This window comes from Zophobas morio, unplaced genomic scaffold (genome assembly GCF_036711695.1).
Source record: "Zophobas morio isolate AGI-343-1 ecotype UQ-CSIRO unplaced genomic scaffold, CSIRO_AGI_Zmor_V1 ptg000207l, whole genome shotgun sequence".
NCBI classification, from domain to species: domain Eukaryota; kingdom Metazoa; phylum Arthropoda; class Insecta; order Coleoptera; family Tenebrionidae; genus Zophobas; species Zophobas morio.
In genome coordinates this window covers 205887-226696 of record NW_026972311.1, presented here as the reverse complement: position 1 = coordinate 226696, position 20810 = coordinate 205887, and the positions used below count along the sequence as shown (strand labels likewise).

At 27.6% G+C, this 20810-nt stretch overlaps 2 protein-coding genes across 2 annotated transcripts; both read right to left on the bottom strand.

Annotated features, from left to right (window-relative positions):
• Positions 1 to 1329: 1329 nt before the first annotated feature.
• Positions 1330 to 6951, bottom strand: LOC135146056 (ras-related protein Rab-11B-like). Its single transcript, XM_064078210.1, has 7 exons — positions 6881 to 6951; positions 6727 to 6819; positions 6568 to 6636; positions 6136 to 6240; positions 3159 to 3281; positions 1530 to 1610; positions 1330 to 1473 (listed from the first exon to the last, which is right to left on the bottom strand). The coding sequence occupies exons 1-7, from the start codon at positions 6921 to 6923 to the stop codon at positions 1352 to 1354; spliced, it is 636 nt and encodes a 211-aa protein (XP_063934280.1). The 5' UTR covers positions 6924 to 6951; the 3' UTR covers positions 1330 to 1351.
• Positions 6952 to 12328: 5377 nt separating this feature from the next.
• LOC135146063 (uncharacterized) lies at positions 12329 to 19672 on the bottom strand. The gene is made up of 10 exons (XM_064078223.1): positions 19568 to 19672; positions 19266 to 19333; positions 18972 to 19039; positions 18592 to 18642; positions 18003 to 18090; positions 13457 to 13531; positions 12746 to 12870; positions 12596 to 12691; positions 12469 to 12504; positions 12329 to 12405 (listed from the first exon to the last, which is right to left on the bottom strand). Exons 4-10 carry the CDS (start codon positions 18611 to 18613, stop codon positions 12368 to 12370), a joined length of 480 nt encoding a protein of 159 aa, XP_063934293.1. The 5' UTR covers positions 18614 to 18642; positions 18972 to 19039; positions 19266 to 19333; positions 19568 to 19672; the 3' UTR covers positions 12329 to 12367.
• Between the last annotated feature and the right edge of the window lie 1138 nt (positions 19673 to 20810).

The window sequence follows — 20810 nt, the reverse complement described above, 5'->3', positions numbered from 1 at the left end:
CATTTTAGTTTATGTTTTTTTTCTAATCAATTATTACGTTACGCATGTTAAAGTTTGCATATTTGTTATTATTAAAAAAGACTTCTATTCACTTTTTATTGTTATATTATTATTTTATTTTTGACTATATATAAAGTTAAAGGAAAATTTTTAAGGAGGCCTGCCCAAGTCATTAACACCACTAAGAATGGGTTATTTAAGTTGAAATCGCGAGAAAAGTTTTTGTTATATAAAGGAATCAGACATACATAGTAATTAAAGTTAAACCTTCGGAAAAGTGGGAAGTAATTCAATTTACGTAAGTGAACTGCTTTTCTAAAATGATTTGTCCGAAACATACAAAATTTACATGCTTAAAGTATTAGTTAAATTAAGACTTGACTAGGAGAGTAGCTGCTGCCAAGGGATAATTGGATTAATTTTAAAAGTAATTATAATTTAAATCCCTTCAATGTAAGCACCGAAAAGAATTCTTCTATGTATAAAGGATATCTAGACGTTGACAAAAATAGCTTAGACCCGAATAAAGCGCATATATATTAACCTATAATTTTTTGAAAATAGAGAGAATCGAATTTAAATATTGCGTAAACTACCTTAAGCTATTTGTTTTTACTACTTAAGTTGCCTTCTATAGTAAAAAGGAGCAAGGATGCAGGCGGAAAATCTAGTGCACGCATATTACCACGTGTAATTAATTATTTAAGCATTATATGAAGTACTCCACGCCCAGTCTCTCTCGTCTGCGTCTTTTGTGTACAGTTGCAAAATAGTTCGATTAACTTTCCGTTTCTTTTTATATCAAATTTTTTGTTATAAGGCGTTACAGAAGACTCTTGAGAATTTCGCAATTGGGGGTTTAACAAACACCTCTGCAACTTTTTGGTGTATTAAAAGCCTACTTCAAATGGAAATTCGACCAAATAAAAAGTGCGATGTTTTTAATGCACAGGCACTAAATAGAATAATACGTTCCTATAAATTAGTATTGAGAAATAATAATTAGTATTTTAATAACTGTTACAAACATATCCTCGCCTAATTATGGTTGAAGATGATAGAATAAATGCCCACTTTATGTGCTACTAACTAATAAGTTTAAGTAGGTAAGTTCTGCGGAGTATTACACCGTTTTACTTCAGTCTCCCTACACGTTGCTAAACTCCGAAGTTAGAGAAGCAACTTTACGTAATACCTTATAATTCTCTATTATATGTTCTCTGCTCAAGTATACTTAAAGTTCGAGGCACATAAAAAATTTTCATTATAAAAGTTTGAAAATAATCCAATTTAGCAGTTTTTTCTTAATCTAAAAACAGTTTTAAAAAGTAACAACACATTGACTTTTATTCTAACAACAACTGCTTTTGTTTCCCTGGGAAGAAGAAGAAACAAAAACGGGGGCCGTCTGCAAGGGACCTTCGTCAATACTTTTAGAGGTAAGCGCCTTCTGTGTCACCATTCGGCACGTTTCTGTGGACAGTAGAATCAAGGCAACATCAAAGGTACACAGGGAAGAGTAGCAGTACCCGTCAAGTTATTTATAAAAGCTGTTTCAACATTAGAAGAATCCAAAGCAGAAGTTTCTATAAAAGAGAGGGATTCTTTTTCTAAATATTGTATTGAGTAAAACAATTGAAGTTTGCGTAATGCTTTATCAAACTAATATTTAAAACTGAGTAATGTACAAAGACAGTTCTTTTAAAAGACTTTTTTTTAAAGAAGCTGCTTATGCGATCATCTAATAGCTTAAGACGATTTTATGGCTCTAAAACTCTTACGAAAGTAAGCTTGAAAGTTTTTCTTCTTTAATAGTTTTGGAATTGAACTTTTAAAATATAGCTTATAAGTGTAGGAAACAGTTTATAAAGTGTTTTCTAAATAGTAAGAAAGGCCACTTTGTCTAACAGCATTGCTTAATAAACACTCTACTAGAAATCTTTGCACTTTATTGATTTTTTTAACTACCTTTTAAAAATTTCTAGCAGAAAGCGTTATAGCAGTGACTTATAGAAAATAGCCTTTTTCCATTGAGTGGTTCCCCTTGGTATTTGACTGGGCTAAGTAAAGTAATGCACCAACCGGTAAGAAGACGCAAAGTTACGTTTTTTCTTATAAAATTATTTAACTTCTATTCAAGTAATATTCTATTTTATGTTTTATGCATATTTTTTATTAAACTGGACAAATCTTATAACGGATGCTATAGTTGTAAATATTATACAACTATACCTTATGATTCCTTTTAATAAAATTAAAAATTTTCATTACAAAATAGATTTCAGTCATAATGACATGTAGAACTTCTACTTTTTTAAATATAAATAATAACGTAAACTTATAAATAAAGTTAATATTGCTCATATACTTTTTAATTGGTTTAAGATGGTCTCATGCGCTTTAACAGAACCAATTATAATACTAGACATTTTTTTAAGGCTACAATAATTTTACCGAGTTCATGAAACTTTTGCTAGACTCAACATATATTAAATTTTTAGGTTTTATTAGATACATTTACCCTTAAATAATTATTATAAGATAATAGATTTATTTTTTTAATAATACTAGCATTACTCTTCATTTACTAAAAGAAGTATTTTATTTAATCCTTATAAACTTATTATAATTATATATATGATTGCCAGAATACTTCAGTTTTTATTATATCTATAAAACAAATTATCCGTAAGAACTTATAAATTAATAAAACTTAAATTATTAATTAATAAACCCGCATGCAAAGAATATATTTGTATAAAAATTATAAAGAAAATAAATAAAAAATACACCAAAAGCTCTTATCAAACTTTATTTAAATTTCATATTATAACACTTTAGTTTTATATTTATAATCACTATTCTATAATAATCTATATAAACTCCCGATAATTTTAATTTTTTTATAAACAAAATGTAAACTACTTAAGCATATTTTTTAAAATTTTGAAATTTGTTTTATTTTTTTATAAAATAAAAGAGTAAAACGCTTCAGTTACTAATAAATTATTAGCACTTATGATAAACTTCCCACTTAGATCCTTTACCACATATATAATTTTACAGCTTTTAAACATTTTTTGTTGTATAATTAATCCTCCTTTATAATATTATTTGTACTTAAATATATCAATCTTATACTTATTCTTATAAAAAACCTGCAAATTCGTGGGCCTCATCGGTGGTAACAGCTCGCAAGTGCCTCAGGTCTGACTTGTTTCCCACGATCGTCACTACAATGTTTTCCTCAGCGTGGCTTTTCAGTTCTTTAAGCCACTTTCCTTAAAGGTTTTAAAGTAGATTACTCAGAAAAATAAATTTCTTTTTAAAATGAGGCAAAGTTCAAAAAACTTCCGGATTTATAGAGTAAAAAATTTTAAGTAATATTTTAAGGCTATTATCTTAAGGAAAAGTTTGTAAAGATTATTAATAAACGTTAATAATGTTATTTATAATATTATAAAATGATAAAACTTAAAAATAAATAATACGTCAACGTGAACTTATTACTATTAGATTGATAAGGGAAAAGTTTAAAAGACTTATATAAATCTTTTAATTATTGATGCCAATACTATTATTAAGTAAAAGCTAAGAAAAGTATTTATAGTATATCTCAATAAAACTTTCGGTATTATAAAGTAAAAGTGTTATGTATTATTATATTATAAAACTTTACGTTTGCATATAATGTTAAAGATATTAATATTTACATTCTTTATTATAATATAGTAAATAGTTTAGAAGATATATAATATGGTTATTATTAATCATTTAAACTAATGTGAAAATAAAGTTAATAATAGCAATGTAATAACTTTGACTTCTTTATAGTAAAAAGGTGCAAGTTTTTTTAATGAAGTTATTTTATATGAATCCAGCGAAAAAAAAACCTATTCAAGACCTCAAGTATACAAGACAAAATATTATTTTCAGTAGAAACTAGATTTTGTGTATTACAATATAGTACTTTAATAATAATAACAAATAATAAAATAATAACACTAAAAAATATAATAAATAATCAAAAACTTATAAACGGTTCAGTATGAATAGTGATGCCATCAAAGAATACTAATTATTATTAAACTTTTAAAAATTCAAATGAGTTAATATATATAAATAATTATCAAGAATTCAAGAAGAATTATATAAAAATAAGTAAAGAGCAAAAATAATAATTTAAACAAACTTTTACTATTAAAAAAGTTTCTAAATTTAAATCATAGTTATTACTGCTGGAAATTTTCAAGGTAAAAAGAAATTATTCTTATCATTAATAAAATTTTTAAAATATAGAGTAGAGTACAGTCCAGTAAAAGTACTATAATATTATTATAAAAAAGTTAATTATTTCAAATAAACATTTTATATATTTAATTTTAAATATTAAATAATAATCTAAAAAAAATGAATAACAATAAAAATTTCTTTCAACTTTAGAAGTTACAAAACATTATAGTTGATACTAATATTTTTTATACTATTAAATACTATAACTAAAGTTTTAAAATAAAATAATTTATATAAATGTTAAAAAAAATATTAAACTTCAAAAAAACTAAATATGTTCAAAATTCATGAATAAAAATATGAAATTCATAATAAATATATAAATTGCTGAACAAAAACTGTACAACTCTATAAAGAAAATAAATAAACATAAATAATATATATATTAAAAACTTATTATAAAAAGTAGTACGAGTTTCTAGATAAATATTATAAGAAGCTATTATATATTTATTTAAGTAATATAGATGATGAATAAGGAACTATATGTAAGAAAGTAAAATTTATTAAGATAAAATTTTTAACACAATAAACGATATACTAGCAGTATTATTAACTTTAATGTATTACAGTAAAGATGATAATTACAAAATGCAAAATTTAAATATTTCAAAAATAAAAATATACAAATATAAACCATTTCATATTGAAAAATAAATATAAAAAAAAATTTCAAATAAATTTTTTTTTACTAGAATAATAAAAATATTATATAGGCTGAATATAATAAATTCATTTCTTTAATATATTAATAATTGTTTATAAATTTTATAATTATAAAAAGAAAAATAAACATAAAAAAATATAAATTTATAGAGAATATATACTTTTTATTATTTACTTTGCAAAGTATTAACTTAAGTATTTATGTAATGAAGTTTATTTATAACGTAGACTTAAAAATGTAGTACTTTATAAACTTAAGTATTATAATATATTGCTTGAAACTTTATATAAAATTAATAAAGTGTTTTAACCCCATATATTGGTTCGCTGTTTTTTAATATTTATTCATTATTACAATAATTTACTTGTTATCGTATTTTATTACTAAAGCGAATTTAGTGCTTTCATTTTTATAACTTAACACATTATCTTAGGCTAAAACCTCTTTTTTTATTAATTAAAAAAAATTAAAAATTTATTGCTAAAACTGCTAAACGTGAATTGTTTTCTCATTCATAATTATTAAATCCTATTAATAATTGCTAATTTATAAAAATATATAATTTTTTTTTTTAAAAAAACGTGTTAACATAAGTTATTTACTTTCTATTTTTTATATTACTGTTTATATATACTAAAATTCTCAGATAAAATTACTTTTTGTCAATAATTCACTTATTTCTTTTATTTGGTTAGTATTCATTATTTCCATTTATTATAATAACTTTTCTTTATTTTCCCCTATTTACTTCATATTATAAAAAATAAAAATACTTGAAACATGTAGATGTAAATAAAAAGATTCTGTGGGACAAATATATGAACAAATTTAAATTTAAAAATTTATTAAAAATTTATCAAGAAGTTGTGAGATTATTTTAAATGATAAAGCACATTTAAAATTGTTATACATACAAAAGATCCTAAAAAAGATTATAAAAAAGTAAAAAAATTATGACTTCTAACATTAAATTAAATTTTTTAAATTTTTTAAATTTTTTATATTTAAATAAATAAAATAATGTATAATAGAGGTTTTAATTTTTTTTTAAAGTTTTTTTTATATACATTAAGTTTTTACTAATATTATAATTAATATAAATTTATATAAAACATAAAATTTATAACTATTAAACAATAATTTAAATAAAAATTAACTAGTTATAAACAATTTACTTATATTTTCAAAAGTTTCTCTTTTTGCGATATCATAAACAAGAAGGGCTCCAACGGCGCCTCGATAGTAAGCACTAGTAATCGCTCGATATCTCTCTTGCCCCGCTGCGGATTTAAAAAAATAAATATAAATCTTAGCATATTAGAAAAAGAGATAATCTTAACCTTTCATATAAAACAAAAGTTACGGCTGGGCATTAAAGTAAAATTTTCATTTTAAAAATTAAATTAAATTAATTTAAAAAATAGTAATAAGCTTGTGTCTTACAAAATATGTTACAGTTAACAAATGAAGTAATGTACTAAATCACAATGAAAATTTAATTAGAAACAGATTTAAGCCTATTTTTAATACAAAACAAAAGTTACAGTTAGCTTATAACTACATCAAAGATAGAAAATTTTTAGTGATTAGGTTTAAAGGCATATCACCAGTGTCCCAAATTTGAGCTTTAATGACTTTGCCTTCAACCTCAATAGTGCGAGTGGCAAATTCGACCCCTATAACAAAATATTTGGTAAGAAAAAAAAAATTATTCATAAAAGAAATATTAACAAATAAAACTTGAATATATAAAAGAAGTTATCTACCTATAGTTGATTTGGATTCCAAGTTAAATTCGTTTTTGGTAAAACGCGAGAGTAAATTAGATTTTCCTACTCCGGAATCACCGATCATTACGACTTTATTTTATAACACAAAAATTAAAAATACAAACAATTACTATAATTATTTAAAGGTTACTCTTAAAAAGGTAATCATATGCATCACTAGCAGCTTCACTCATTTTTGAGGTTATAAAAATTTTATTTATTAACGGATATGAATGAATAAGCGAAAAACCCTGGATTTTAAGTATATAATATTAATTAGGTTAAAATTTTATATAATCTACTTTACTGTCTACAATTCGCAAGGACGAAGTATAGAGACGCTAAAAAAATCGACGAAGAACCGCCCAAAGTAAAACTAACCAACTAACCCAAACGCTGAGAAGTGGTGCTTGGTTAAAAATCTTAAACTGATTTGGCAATCTCCGGGTAGTCTCATCATATATGGGCATAAGCACTCCGCCTCCTCGTAATTCGTACTTTTATGTTCTCCCTCCTTGAACTTATAGCTATTCTTAAATTCATACAAAAATGCGTTCAAGTTTAAGTAAATTTGAATTTTTTTTGAATTTATAGAATGGTTTTTGAGGCTCTTACATATATCCATGCATCATTCAAAGATTTTGCGGCTAAATTAAGGGCAAGAGAACAGCTTTTAATATAACAGAAACATTTCGGACTGCTAGCTGGCAAGTTTTACTACTTACCTTACTTTGGAAGTTTAAAAATTTTGCCATTTTTATTATAAATTATCTCTGCCGCCCATAAAGTAGTTATAACTAATATTATAACACCAACAAAAATTTTTATCCAACAACCAACTAAATTTTGTAACTGTTGTTGCTAGTCCCTAATTAATTTTTATGCATACCCTTGAAAATTATACTGAAACCTCCTCATTGAATACTTTTAATAAGTAAATTTAGTTAAAAGTTGAATTTGGTGAAAAAACTTATATTTACATATTTTTAATAGAGTTGTGTGGTAAAAAGATAAAAATTATAAATAAAATTGAAATCTTAGTGGCTTAAAAGGGGAATCAGAAAAATTTTTTCAAAAGTAGTTAGAACTCTGACCCTCCAATTGAAACTATCTCAATGCTGCTCTTACACACTTATGCACTATTCTACAATCCTAAGTTATAAAAATGTTTTTCCTAGAAGTCTATAAGGTAGCATAACTTTTTCAGAAATTGTTATGTAGATCTAAAATAAAAATTAAACAAGTCAGGGGCTCCTTTATACAAACTTGCGAATAATATGTTCTTTTTTTTAGTTGCTTTTGGCTAAGAATAGTTATTATAGTGCACATTATACTTAGATGCAAAAGTAAGCAGAATAATCAAGTAAAAGGCATAAAATAAAAGGCATAAATAATTACTTTATAACATAATTAGATCTTACTGAACTTTTTGTTAGGACTTGCTACCGTCATAACTGATTTCATATTCCCTAAGCTGAAGTTAACATTTGAGTGGGATAATTAACCCTGGCACCTGTTTGCTAAAAGCTTAACTCAAGTTACCCTCGCAGTTAATGTAACAATTATTAGGCTACAACCGCGGAAATAGATAACAATTTTGATAAATAAATAGATAATAATATACATTAATCTCCAACCAAAATGACTTTATGATTGAAAAAACCATTCATCGGCAGTTGTTTTGATATGACCAACCAATTAAGGTCTAATTTAATATGCGTCATGGTCAAGTAGTCCCTTTCGCTTTGCTAAAAATGTATACTGGCTCATATAATTAATGATGGTATAAGCAAAAACGGTAACAATAGGAAAAAAGCACCTCCTATTACTAGATTTAATAAAAATTACTAACAGTCCCTCTTAAGGACAGATGTATCCTCCTGCTTGGTTTCTGACTTTCAGGGTGAGTAGGTGATAAATTCTCAATGATTTTGTATGGAGCACTAAAAATTTACGTTATGTGTACGCGGATACTAAATGCTTACTAATTAAACTTTCACAAATATATATAGGTAATACATATCTAATAATGTTTTAGCTCTTCTTTTACTATCCAAATAAGCTGCTTCACTTTATTTTCTTACCTACCTTAATCTTTAAACCTTTTGGCGTTTTTAAAGTGCAAACGTTACTGTCAGAAAAACGCTCAATTAGCGTACATGCAATAAATGACAACATAAAATTTAATATTAACTTTATTTCGGCGAGGCGTTCTAAAATATGAACTTAAAAAATCCCTATTCAAACATTATCTTAAACTTGATGGAGAAATTAAAAATGTAGTCATTTTGTGTAAGAACAGTTACGATCTCATGGTTAACTCGCCTAAGTATAGATCTGTAATTCTTTAAAATTTAAAAAATAGGCAATAATTTTTTTCTCCCTTCTTCATTATTAGTCTTACCGGGCGATGCTATAAATATAAATAATTTATAATCGGAACGATTAACACAGTCGACTGTCAGACAGTTAACAGTGAGTAAATATGTTAGGAAGACATTTTCAACAACCAAAGTAATGGTTTAAAAGATTTTGAGCCCTAATGTGTCCTCGCAAAACTTTAAGTATTGTTTAATTTAGAATAGTGTCTCCCATTTAAACAACTTAATAAATAATAAGAATATAATTTTTGGCGGTGTTGTGAAAGAATTAAAAATTTGCTTTTCCATGGACCCACCAGCAGAGGTATCAAGAAAACTCGGAATATACAAGCTTAATTTTTTCAATTAAAAGGTATTATGTGATATTCTAGTAGGGATATAGGTTTACACTTTAATCATCTAATTTATAACGTCTCGCCTTTTATATGCAAGGCTTGCAAGCTTATGACCAATAGAAAGATTATCGACTTATTAACTTACCCTTCGGAAGAGAATTATATTAATGCGCCCCCGTAAAGGGGTCACGAAGCAGTCCACCTGGTTTGGTCCTTGGAGGGGGTGTGGGCTACCGTCCTGCCCTTAATAAAATTTTCTGTTCTAAAATCTTTTATTGACCACCAAGGTTTAACTTATGGTAAACTAAACACATTGTATAATTTAACTCTACTTTTTTAAATTCCCTTGTTATAATTTTACATTAATCTTTATATATGTCATTCACTATTAAAATTTTTTTAATTAATAAATCATAATTTAATAGTATTAATAAATTTAAAAATTAATGACATAAAACCATTGATAAAAAAACTGTAAATAGTATTTAAGTCAAAAATTATTACAATAAAAGGAAAAAATGATAAAGACCTCTTAGCTTACCTATTAGCAGAGTCCTAAATTTGTATGAATAGAGCTGCGATCGTGTGCATCCCTAAATCGAAGTATTTTTTCCTCTAAATCTAATGGGCCACCGTTTTGTCTTTTTTTCTGTATTCTCAAAAAATCAGAAGCAGTTCTTCTTGAGCGTTTGCGAAAATTTGTAGAGAGTATTCGTGGTATACCAGGGTTATTGTGTAATTGGATAACGGCCGTTTCACTTGGCTTACGGCTACCTCCAATCCTATTAGCATTATAGGTGTTGAACAAGCCCTACCAATACTCTAACTTTTTGTCACAGTTTGGGGATAATACGACTAATCCTGCTTGCTCTGAAAAACACGTGCGAACGTATTTTACTGCACTTGAGTCATAGCCTGAATGGCGACCAGCTGCAAACGACACACTTAAGAGCAAAGCTTATTTCGTATACCGAAATTCTTTATGCTTTGTAGCCAATACGTCTCTTTACGCGCTATAATCAAATATTTGGCAGTTTCATTCGACAAACAACTTTCGTGGCACCATAAGTTTTATTACCGCGTCAACAGAGCGAAGTTAGAATTTCATAACATTTACCCCTATTTATGTAAAAATGACCTTTACTCGAAAGAAGCTTTATGTTTAAACTATTCAACTGCTTTGACTTTTGCAGTCGTAGCGAAGTCAAATAGTAGTTATCCTAACATAAAGAGTCCTCAAGTGAATGAAATAGAATGATACAAGCAATTTCTCTATTAAGAAGCCTCTACAGGTGGGCGTCCACTTGTTGGTGTGTGTGCAGTCTAAAACTGTTCACTAAGATCGCTATTAATGTTGCTTTTCTGAATATTATTTTCTTCACTAGAATTAGTAAATTACCATTCCCAACTACAACTTTTTTCGGCGGGTTATTATTCTGTGAAGGCTGGCTTTTGTAGTTTTGTGTATTAGACGAGAGCTTTTGATTAGAAAATTGACGGAAAATAGAGGCTGCCACAGCTTTGTTACGTGGAGAAGTGCGAACACTTTCTAAAAGACGCATTATACCAAAAACAAAATTTTTATTTTTAAGAAGAAGTTCTTTAACTTCGACCTCTTCACTAAGATATCTAAAAGTCTATATAACAAAAGTTTTAATTACAATAAATAGAGGTATCAATCTTTATTATATAAAAACTAATTCTAAACTCCAAAAAATAAATAAAACCTCTAGAGCAGTGAAAACCAAGTCTTCTTCTTCATTATTAAGAAAAGTTATTAAACTAGGTATGCAATGTTCATCTTTGATTATAAGTGCTCTATTATCTTTGACAGACGCTAGAGATCGTAACTGAGTAACAACTGATTTTAAGTCATTCATTATTATAGGTAAAGTCAAGCACTATTATTTAATAAGGGATTAAAAAAAGTCAAGAATTAAACATTCAAAGTTAACTTTTAGTTTATAAATAATGCAGAGGAAGGCAGTTACTAAAAGCAAACAAGCAGGAAGACTCGATATAGAGGTTTTATAAAGTGCGTTAAACCGCCGACCCTGGTTAACGCTCAGCCTTATATATCCGTAGGACAAGAGTGTTTCTTATTATATGAACCGTTTATTATGTAGGCAACCGCTGGAAATTAAAACGAAAAGTTTATAAGATATTTTTATATTATAAATTTTTTTTTTCTTGACACTCCTTTCAATTACGGTATAAATGTTTTACAAGCGGGTCCATCTAAACAAAGAGTATCCTTTACGACAATATTACTAGACCTTTATCTTTTCAAGAGGGTTCTTTCATTGCTAGCCTTTATTGCATTTATTAATATGAACTACGCCCTTAAACTTATACTGCTAGAACTACTATGAGAACTCAATTATCAACGCCTCGTTAGAAAAGTGTGTTTTTTTTTAACTTTAAAAGTTGTTACTGTCTTACTCATAAAGCCATTCTCACTGTGTTTAACAAAATCTCTAGGGAATGAAGGACTCGTACTTTGTAATATCAATATTTTAATTATAATCTAAAATAGTATTCATTAAATAAATTATAATATATGTTCTTTTAGCTTTCCAGCGCAAATAAGTAAATGGCGTGCGCACGAAGAGCCTTAACATATATTTATATTTATTAAACTTTTATATATTAGTTGAAGTTGTCTAGTATTTTAAATTAACTTGATCCCACTAATACTAAAGGAACCAAAAAATTAGTTCTAAAGTTTTTTGTAAAGATTACAAAAGTTGTGGTTACGTTTTATAGTTCTTACCTAACTTTAAAATTATAATAAACGTTAATTCAAGTTTTATACTTATAATAATAAAAACGTAATAAAAATATTTGTAATAATAACAAAGAAATTAAAAAATAATTAGAAAATGAGCATCTTTATTATAATACTATTGGTGCTTGGCCTAGCTAGCATTGGCCCATCACATTGTAGATCATATGAAGGCCTGCGAACGGGTGATCAAGTTATAATTTATTATTACTGGAGTAGTTTATTATTTCTTTATTACCGGCCTGAATAGTTCGATCAGCATTCTCGCTACTCCCTAAAATATATATATTTTTTAATTGTAATAACAACGTTATCAATAATAACAATAATAGTGATAATAAGAATTATAGTAATAATAATAATACCAAGAAGAGGATTTATTTCCACGAGATCCATCGAAACCGTGTTAAACTCTTGAAGAGCTCTACATATATAAACTCCTTCGCGATACGTTAACCCGCCTTCATTACAAAAAAGTTGGGTCTTGTCATTGATGGAGTGTTTTACATAGAGACCTCTGACGGGCGTGCCGGTTGCAGGCGCTTCGGTGGGGTCAAGAGAGTCAATGTCGAAACTCACGTGCACCGGGCGTTCTCCAATCAATTTTTTTATAACTTGCATAATGTTTCCAATGCCGAGTCTTTTAAGCCGGACAATAAAATTAACTACGCATGATTGGCTAATTGTGTAAGCTAATTTAGTGATTCAAAGCATTATGATTGTTGTTGCATGTACAACAAAAAGGATTTTTTCCCTTATTACAATCTTGACCAATAAATGGGAATTTTAAAAAAAATTAACTGCAAAGGGATTGGTTGACTGTACTAAGTTAGCAGAGAAGTGCGGAAGCAAATGATTCGTCAAATATTGTGTTTAAAAGTTTTCAATTTTTTTTTTTTAATATTATTAATTACAAGAACAGTATATATTAAGAATTTTATTATTATTACGATTTCTTTTCTGGTACGATAAAAATATTTATAATATAACTTTTCAAGTAACACACCTCTTTATAAAGTAAACCTTTTAAGTAATAAAACCGTTTTCTCAGGGTATCAATGAAATTTAACAATATTATTACACATATATAATAATAAAACGATATCTAAAAACGAAATTTTCTATATAAAAAGATATAAATGACATGATAAATAATCCTTTTCACTGTTTTTGTATTAACTTTTGCGAATCATTAGTATTAAGAAAGTGTAGAACATGAACCATACTGGTTGACATCGCCCATATCGAAAACTGTAATATTTAACTGGCAAAGAAGTCTCTTTTCTTCGGGTTCAACATCTCTAACAATTGGATAAAACAAAAAAATTATTGAATAGAATGAAACATAGCAACAATAAACATAACTGTTTTCATATAATAAACTATGCAAAATTTCATAAATCGTCTATACTTATGTTGGTGTTAAAGTAATTATAGTAATAATTCAACAGTTATAAGAAATTTTACTACTAACTCTGCAAGATCATTCAAAAATTTTAACGAAAAAAGTGGTAGTACCCTCAACTTGATACAATTTTTAAAATATTTTTGAGAAACAAAGAATACCATAAAAAACTTTATAAAGGATCTTTATGCACACCAAAATCAAAAAAAAAAAACTCAAAATATATAAATGTGAATAGGAGCTTTTAATATTTTATTTTTTTAATAAATTAAATATTACAGAGAAATTAAAGATAATATATGTGAATACTATTCGTTGTATTATTTTATTAAATAAAACCTAGAAAAGTTATATTTACTATATATTTTGTTTGTGAATACTATTTATATATAGTTACATATAATTATCGTTCAGCTTAATTGGCTGTATTGTAAAAAACATATTTTCAATATTAAAGGTCCAGTTCTATAGATTTTGATTGGGCAATAAATATATTATTTATTTTATGTTAACTAAGTGCTGCCATTTAGGAGATTTTTTTATAATTTTGAATAAACATATCAGTTAATATTTATTTCGAAGAGCTCTATCTTTTTAATACCCCAACAGAAATAAATAAAAACTTTATTAAAACTACTTGTTGATATATATAATTCAAAATTTTTTCCATTAGATACATATCGCTACGGGAATACCAGATGAACACCATGCTGTATGGCCTAATACTAATCAACCAATCCCAAACCTAATTTTTAAGGAACTTTTTATATATGCAACGACGGAAGCCTTAGCATTAAAGATGCCCTAATACAGTTACTTATTTTTATTAAATTTATAAGCACGTGCAGAAGCGACGCGTTGTTTTCGTTAACTGTTAAACCATATCAAGGTTTGCACGCAAACGCAAATTTTAGACAGTTAAAAAAAAAAAAAATTACCTACTACAAATTCCAAGTCTCTTATATAATAGATATAAGTATTAAGACAGTAAAACTCTTTAGAGACATAGATTTTAGCTATTTAAGATAACTTATATTTGCCCTCTGCAATTTCTCAGCTAGACAATTATTAGCTGATATTGTTAGTAACGTTATAACTTAATACTTCTTTACCTTTAATTCATATGTAAGATGTTAGACGTTGCTTATCTCATTAACTAATTAATTTTTTTTGTGTACGTCCTAATAACAATTTAATTTTGCGAACTATATGTATTGCTACTGGCCTAACAGTAACTATCCCTCTCCATATTTACCTTTTTAATAGTAATATATTGCTTACGAATTCATTTTTTAACATGAATAAAGCATGAAATTTCCTAACTCGTTAAAAAAAAAAACAAAAAACTAATAGTTAATAAAGGTTATGCATACGTACTGCACGCATCACCAACGTTACGAGATAAGCCTTTGTAAAAAGGTAATTAAGGGCGTCATGGATATGACGCCAACATGAGATATGTTAGGGTGTGAGTTCTTCCTGACGGCCTTATTTTATGATATAACCTTTTCCTTAATTTGTTCTGCCTGCTTTTAGTTTAAAATTAAGCAATTTCCGAGTTGTACGTATGCATAACTTCCTCACCTCTTTCGCCGCATTCAACATGTCTTTAAAGCATAGTACTTTCCCTTAGTATAAAAAAACATGTTTCTCTATAATGAATGACATCTTCGTAAAACGTGAAGATATCCCAATAATTCATTTTATGTATGTAGGTAAGTTAGCGCTAACGAAGGTTCGCTATTAGAGAAGTACCGCCATAGTAGATCATCTTTGTCAAGTGATCTAATTATATAATGCCACGCAACAGAGACGGTCTAATACGGCGATACTGCTCCAGTAGCGAACTTCGGCTGCGCTTTTTTACCTATATATTAATTAAAACGAACAAGTGGGATATCTTCACGTTTTACGAAGATGTCATTCATTATAGAGAAACATGTTTTTTTATACTAAGGGAAAGTACTATGCTTTAAAGACATGTTGAATGCGGCGAAAGAGGTGAGGAAGTTATGCATACGTACAACTCGGAAATTGCTTAATTTTAAACTAAAAGCAGGCAGAACAAATTAAGGAAAAGGTTATATCATAAAATAAGGCCGTCAGGAAGAACTCACACCCTAACATATCTCATGTTGGCGTCATATCCATGACGCCTTTAATTACCTTTTTACAAAGGCTTATCTCGTAACGTTGGTGATGCGTGCAGTACGTATGCATAACCTTTATTACCTATTAGTTTTTGGTTTTTTTTTTTTAACGAGTTAGGAAATTTCATGCTTTATTCATGTTAAAAAATGAATTCGTAAGCAATATATTACTATTAAAAAGGTAAATATGGAGAGGGATAGTTACTGTTAGGCCAGTAGCAATACATATAGTTCGCAAAATTAAATTGTTATTAGGACGTACACAAAAAAAATTAATTAGTTAATGAGATAAGCAACGTCTAAAACTATCTTACATATGAATTAAAGGCAAAGAAGTATTAAGTTATAACGTTACTAACAATATCAGCTAATAATTCTCTAGCTGAGAAATTGCAGAGGGCAAATATAAGTTATCTTTAATACTTTAAAAGTTAAAAGTTTAAGTTTATTAAAAAATTCCAATATTATAATACAAATCTCTTATACTAGAAACTTTAAAGTGGCAGTAGGAAATGGGTTGGAACTTAATAAGGCAAGAGAGCACTATCAGCCCTTCATAAGTAGGCTTGAAACTATCATCTCATTGGTTAATATCACCGTCAGAGAAGGCCCATTTTAAATATTCATTAAAGAACTCGAGAAGAGAAAAAAAATTATTTTTCGACTTACCAATGTTTTTAAAAATATGTAATAAAGGAAAATTACTTAATTTTTATAAACATATAATAAGTAAAGATGACTCTCAGCATTATTTTAGGTAGTTTATTAACCTAAAAAAATAAATTTCCCAGTACGGTCCCTTTTGGTAACAGTAAAAAGAATTGTCAAGTATTGTATTAATAAGTTTCATCATTTCATAGCTATCTCACTTTTAATCATAAACTTTATAAGACGCACCTACAAATGTGCGCTTGACGTCTCGTGTTGCAATATATTTCATTACGGGGAAGAGAGAGGAGCAACGAAGAACTTTGGTGTCTTCTTCTTGTTCCTCCTCTACAAGCCTACGGGAGGGTTGTAAGTTGGTAGCCCGGGATAAGTAAACTTTTTTATACAACTAGTAGGTCGCCATGGTAGCCTTTGTCATTAGTCTCGTAAATACATAATTTTCAAAGCAAAATAAAAAAATATTTATGTTTTATAATTGGCAGTCGTAGCAGTCAATTCTAAAGGCACTTGATTTGGAATGCAAGTATAACATATTAATAAGTAGGATTTACTGAGTACCGCTGGGAGTGTCTTGTTAGTTTATCTGTATTAGGCAGCGCTGGAAAGTAGTATTATATTCAGACAACTTTTTTTTTTTCACAAAAGGCTTAAGTTTATAGTATAAGTAAACTGCGTAGGTAAAGATTTTTTTCGCTGTGCTCTTATGGTATTGGATCCTTCAGGAGGTTTTACCGAGGAGCTTAATAGAAAAGTCAGCAAGGGCCCATAACTACGTTGTTTTCTAAAGTGTTTTATTCTTGGTCGCCGTGTTTTTTTTCTACTTACGTTATAAGGAGGGCCAAACATCTATGCTCCGGTAACTGTACAATCAGTGAGACTGAATGACCTCCCCCTCTCCTTCGAATGAAAAAATTAAAGTAAAGGAGGTTCATTCGAACATAATTTTTCTAAGACTATTTTTATTTAATATGAATAACATCTTTTTTTTGATAAGGTTAAATAACTTTTCTTAAAGTGATTTTCTAATAGTTAAAAAAAAAAAATAGTCAAACTGTGAGACGGGAAAAAAGGAATACTGTGACACTGGGTATGAGCACATGGTTTATCGGAGCTAATTCTAACTTTTCATATACTGTAGAAATAAGGAGTATGTAATTGCGTTAACCCTTTACAAGCTGGAATTGTTATAAATAAATTGTTGGTGATATAACTTAAATATAAATATCCCCCATTAGTAGTTTAAATCAATTTATAGGAAAACTATACTAAAACAGTTTAGTGCATATGTGCCAGTCCCGACAAATTTTGGGAAGAAAAGAAGTAGTTAATCGGAATACCCATTTATTTTTTACTTATTTCTTATGTAGATTCATATTTTCTTTATATTTCTTTCATTATTTATTAGGACATTTTATTAGTATAAGTAATTTTTTTTTTTTTACTTAAATATATTATGAAATTTTAGGGTATACACAAAATATATATTTACTTCTATATATTTTATTAACTGGCTAAATAAAACAAAGGAAAGAAAAAAAAATGAAATACCTCAGGCCAATATATACAAGTTGGTTCCTGGCTAATACTGGAGGGGTGGTGGGAAGCCAATCAAAGCTGGAGCAGTGATTAGGAAGTCCTTATATATAGTGAAAGTAAAGAGCTTCCAAAAAAATAAAGAAACATAAAGAGAACTTTAATCTAATTTGACACAATAAACAAAACATAATAAAACTCAAAGCATTCGTCCATATTAATAAGAAGCTATCCCCCAAAAAAAAAAAAGCTACTAAGGATGGCGAAAACTCCAAACAAACAGAAATTACTAAAAATAATGAACTTGTAGACCCAATAACCAAGAAGTGGTTCACGGCTATCGTTATAAATAACGACTCAGAAATATCCAACAAACAAAAACTTACTAAGTACAATAAACTTGAAAACCAATCACCATACAGCTTCATAGCCGAAGTAAAAATTATAATACCAAAGATCCCCAACGAACCAAAAAATTTCTAGCAACAATGAACCTATTACACCAATCATCAGGTAGGTTGTACTCGGAAATATTAATAACGATCGCGTAGTTCCCCAACATACAGAAAGGTACATAAAATAATGAAACATTAAATCCAATCACCAAGTAAGAAGCTTAAAGGCATGCCATGCAAATTTCCCGAGCGCGTAGTCTCTACCAATTAAATGAAATAAACGACAGCTATTATTTAAAAAAAAAAAATGAAGACTGAATTAAACATTCACTTTTTTTTTGTAAACACGACAACTAAAAATACTTTTTATTAATTTTTCTCAAAGAACAACACATGTGATTGATAAATAATACTATTATTTATTTTCTCTATAAGTTTAGATTTATATAGAAATGCTTAACCGTATTTGTAGAAGTAGAAATCTGTAAAAGAAAAAAAAAAGCTACTAAACTTCAGTATTATGGATAGTACTACCAGATCCAATAACTACTCATATATATTTTTGGAGCTCTGACGGCAGAAGTTTTACCTGAAGTATTAATATCGGCGTGAGCGTCCACCCATAAAACTCCAATATCCGGATAAACTTTTGAAATTCTAAACATTTTAAAGACAATAAATTATATCAATTTGGAATAACTGAAAAAATACACTACAAAAAATTATTGTTTACTTACGAGTTGACTTCTTTTTTTTATACTAAAACTGATTGGAATGCACTTAAATAATTTTAAAAAGTTATTTGAAATAAGTAATACTAGCAACATAGTGGATGCTGAATATAATTTTATATTTAATTTTTTTAAAATACAAATAATAATACCCGTAAACACTTCCAATAGCAACGGAATGATCTCCACCAAGACACAGAACAAATTTGCATTCCAAAGCCTGAATTAGAAAAAAGTGAAGTTTCTACTTGAAATAAGTATAATAATTTCCTAAAAACTGTAAAAAAAAAAAAAAGTAGGTTTAAGTATTTTATACTTATAAATAATAATATTACGAAAAAATTAGGCATAAGTATACATAAATATACTTAATTATCAACTCGGAAATTTATATAAATTATCAAAACTGAAAGAAACTAAGAGCGAATAGGTAAGATTTATATAAGTGAGAAACTGTGTTGTAGACCACTTCTGATAACTCTTGCGTGACCTTAAATATTTTAAGTATAAAAAAATTAAAAAGTATAAGTAAAAAAAAATAAAAAAATCTAAAGGCCAAAAGAGAAAAAAAAGTTTCAATATAACTTTAATGGTGAACGAAATTTAAATGAGAAAAGTTGCCTTTCCCACTAACTCTGGTTTCCGTAACAAGTTACAACCACTACTACGAATATGCTTATCGTCAGGGATTGCTAAGTTTCCGAAATCGTTCACGTGCCATCCTTAGAAGTTTACGAAAATATTTAAGAATCCGATAATAATAACAAAAATTAAATAAATTCATCTTTCAGCTGTCAACTTTTCTTTTTAAAAAAAATTACAATAAAAAATATCTCTTTTTTTTTTTAATTTTAAAAAGTATTAAGTATTTATTTTCACCGCAAAGTTTTCATAAAATAAAGAGTAAACATAAAAGTTCTTGTTCACCCAAACTTTGTAGAGAAGTTATTAGATTATTTTTTCTCAGAAGATCAGGAGCCTTGTCTACCCCTTGCTTCGATTGTCCGCCTAAAAATAGAACTACTTTTACTATAGTTACAAAGAAAGGCGACAAGGAAATCTTCTTTATATATATAATTTATAAAAAGTGGTTGATACTAAAGTTGCTTACCTTTAACTTTGTAACATTCACTACTTCTACTTTAGTATAAAAAAATTAAGTTGAATTAATTTACTTGTTTTGGTGATAATAACTGGGGAAATTCATCAAAAAAAAAAAAAACTAAAGGGACAAGACTAATTTTATAAAAAATAATGCTTCAGCTGCCTTCAAAGCTAAGACTAATAATAATATTTATTGCGCTGCTTGTATTAAAAGGCCGCTCTTGCTTAAAGGAGAGCTGAAAACTTTGCAAGAGATGAGTTGAGATGCTTTATAATTGTCTTTATTATACTCAAAATTACTAAATGGCACAGAAATATTATGTGTAATAAAATATTTTAAAAGAGGTAAACGTAAGTTATAAAAGTTTATTTTATTTAAAATACAAAATAATAATAGCAAGTTTCTACCTGAAAAAGGAACACCAATAACAGTAAGGTATTTATGTAGCTCAGAAAAAGTATGTTTCTTCGGAAGACTTAAAAATCTGTCATAATAAATAGTTTGTAAAAGCACGGAATGTTAATTATTACGGCACTTGATACCTTTTCGAATATAAATGACTGCTAAGCCGTTGATAAAAAGAATATCTCCT

Bases quoted from the DNA above. Each gene is read 5' to 3' on its own strand.
- LOC135146063 (XM_064078223.1), bottom strand. From the start codon at position 18,613: ATGCCTTTAAGCTTCTTACTTG. The intron at 13,532-18,002 runs GTATTTCATTTT...TCCAATTGTTAG, and splicing joins CTTGTATATATTGGCCTGAG to AGATGTTGAACCCGAAGAAA. The intron at 12,692-12,745 runs GTCTCTATGTAA...TTTGTAATGAAG, and splicing joins AACCGGCACGCCCGTCAGAG to GCGGGTTAACGTATCGCGAA.
- LOC135146056 (XM_064078210.1), bottom strand. From the start codon at position 6,923: ATGAGTGAAGCTGCTAGTGATGCATATGATTACCTTTTTAAGA. The intron at 6,637-6,726 runs GTAGATAACTTC...ATTTTGTTATAG, and splicing joins GGAATCCAAATCAACTATAG to GGGTCGAATTTGCCACTCGC. The intron at 1,611-3,158 runs GTTTTTTATAAG...TACAATATTTAG, and splicing joins TGAGGCCCACGAATTTGCAG to AAAAAGAATCCCTCTCTTTT.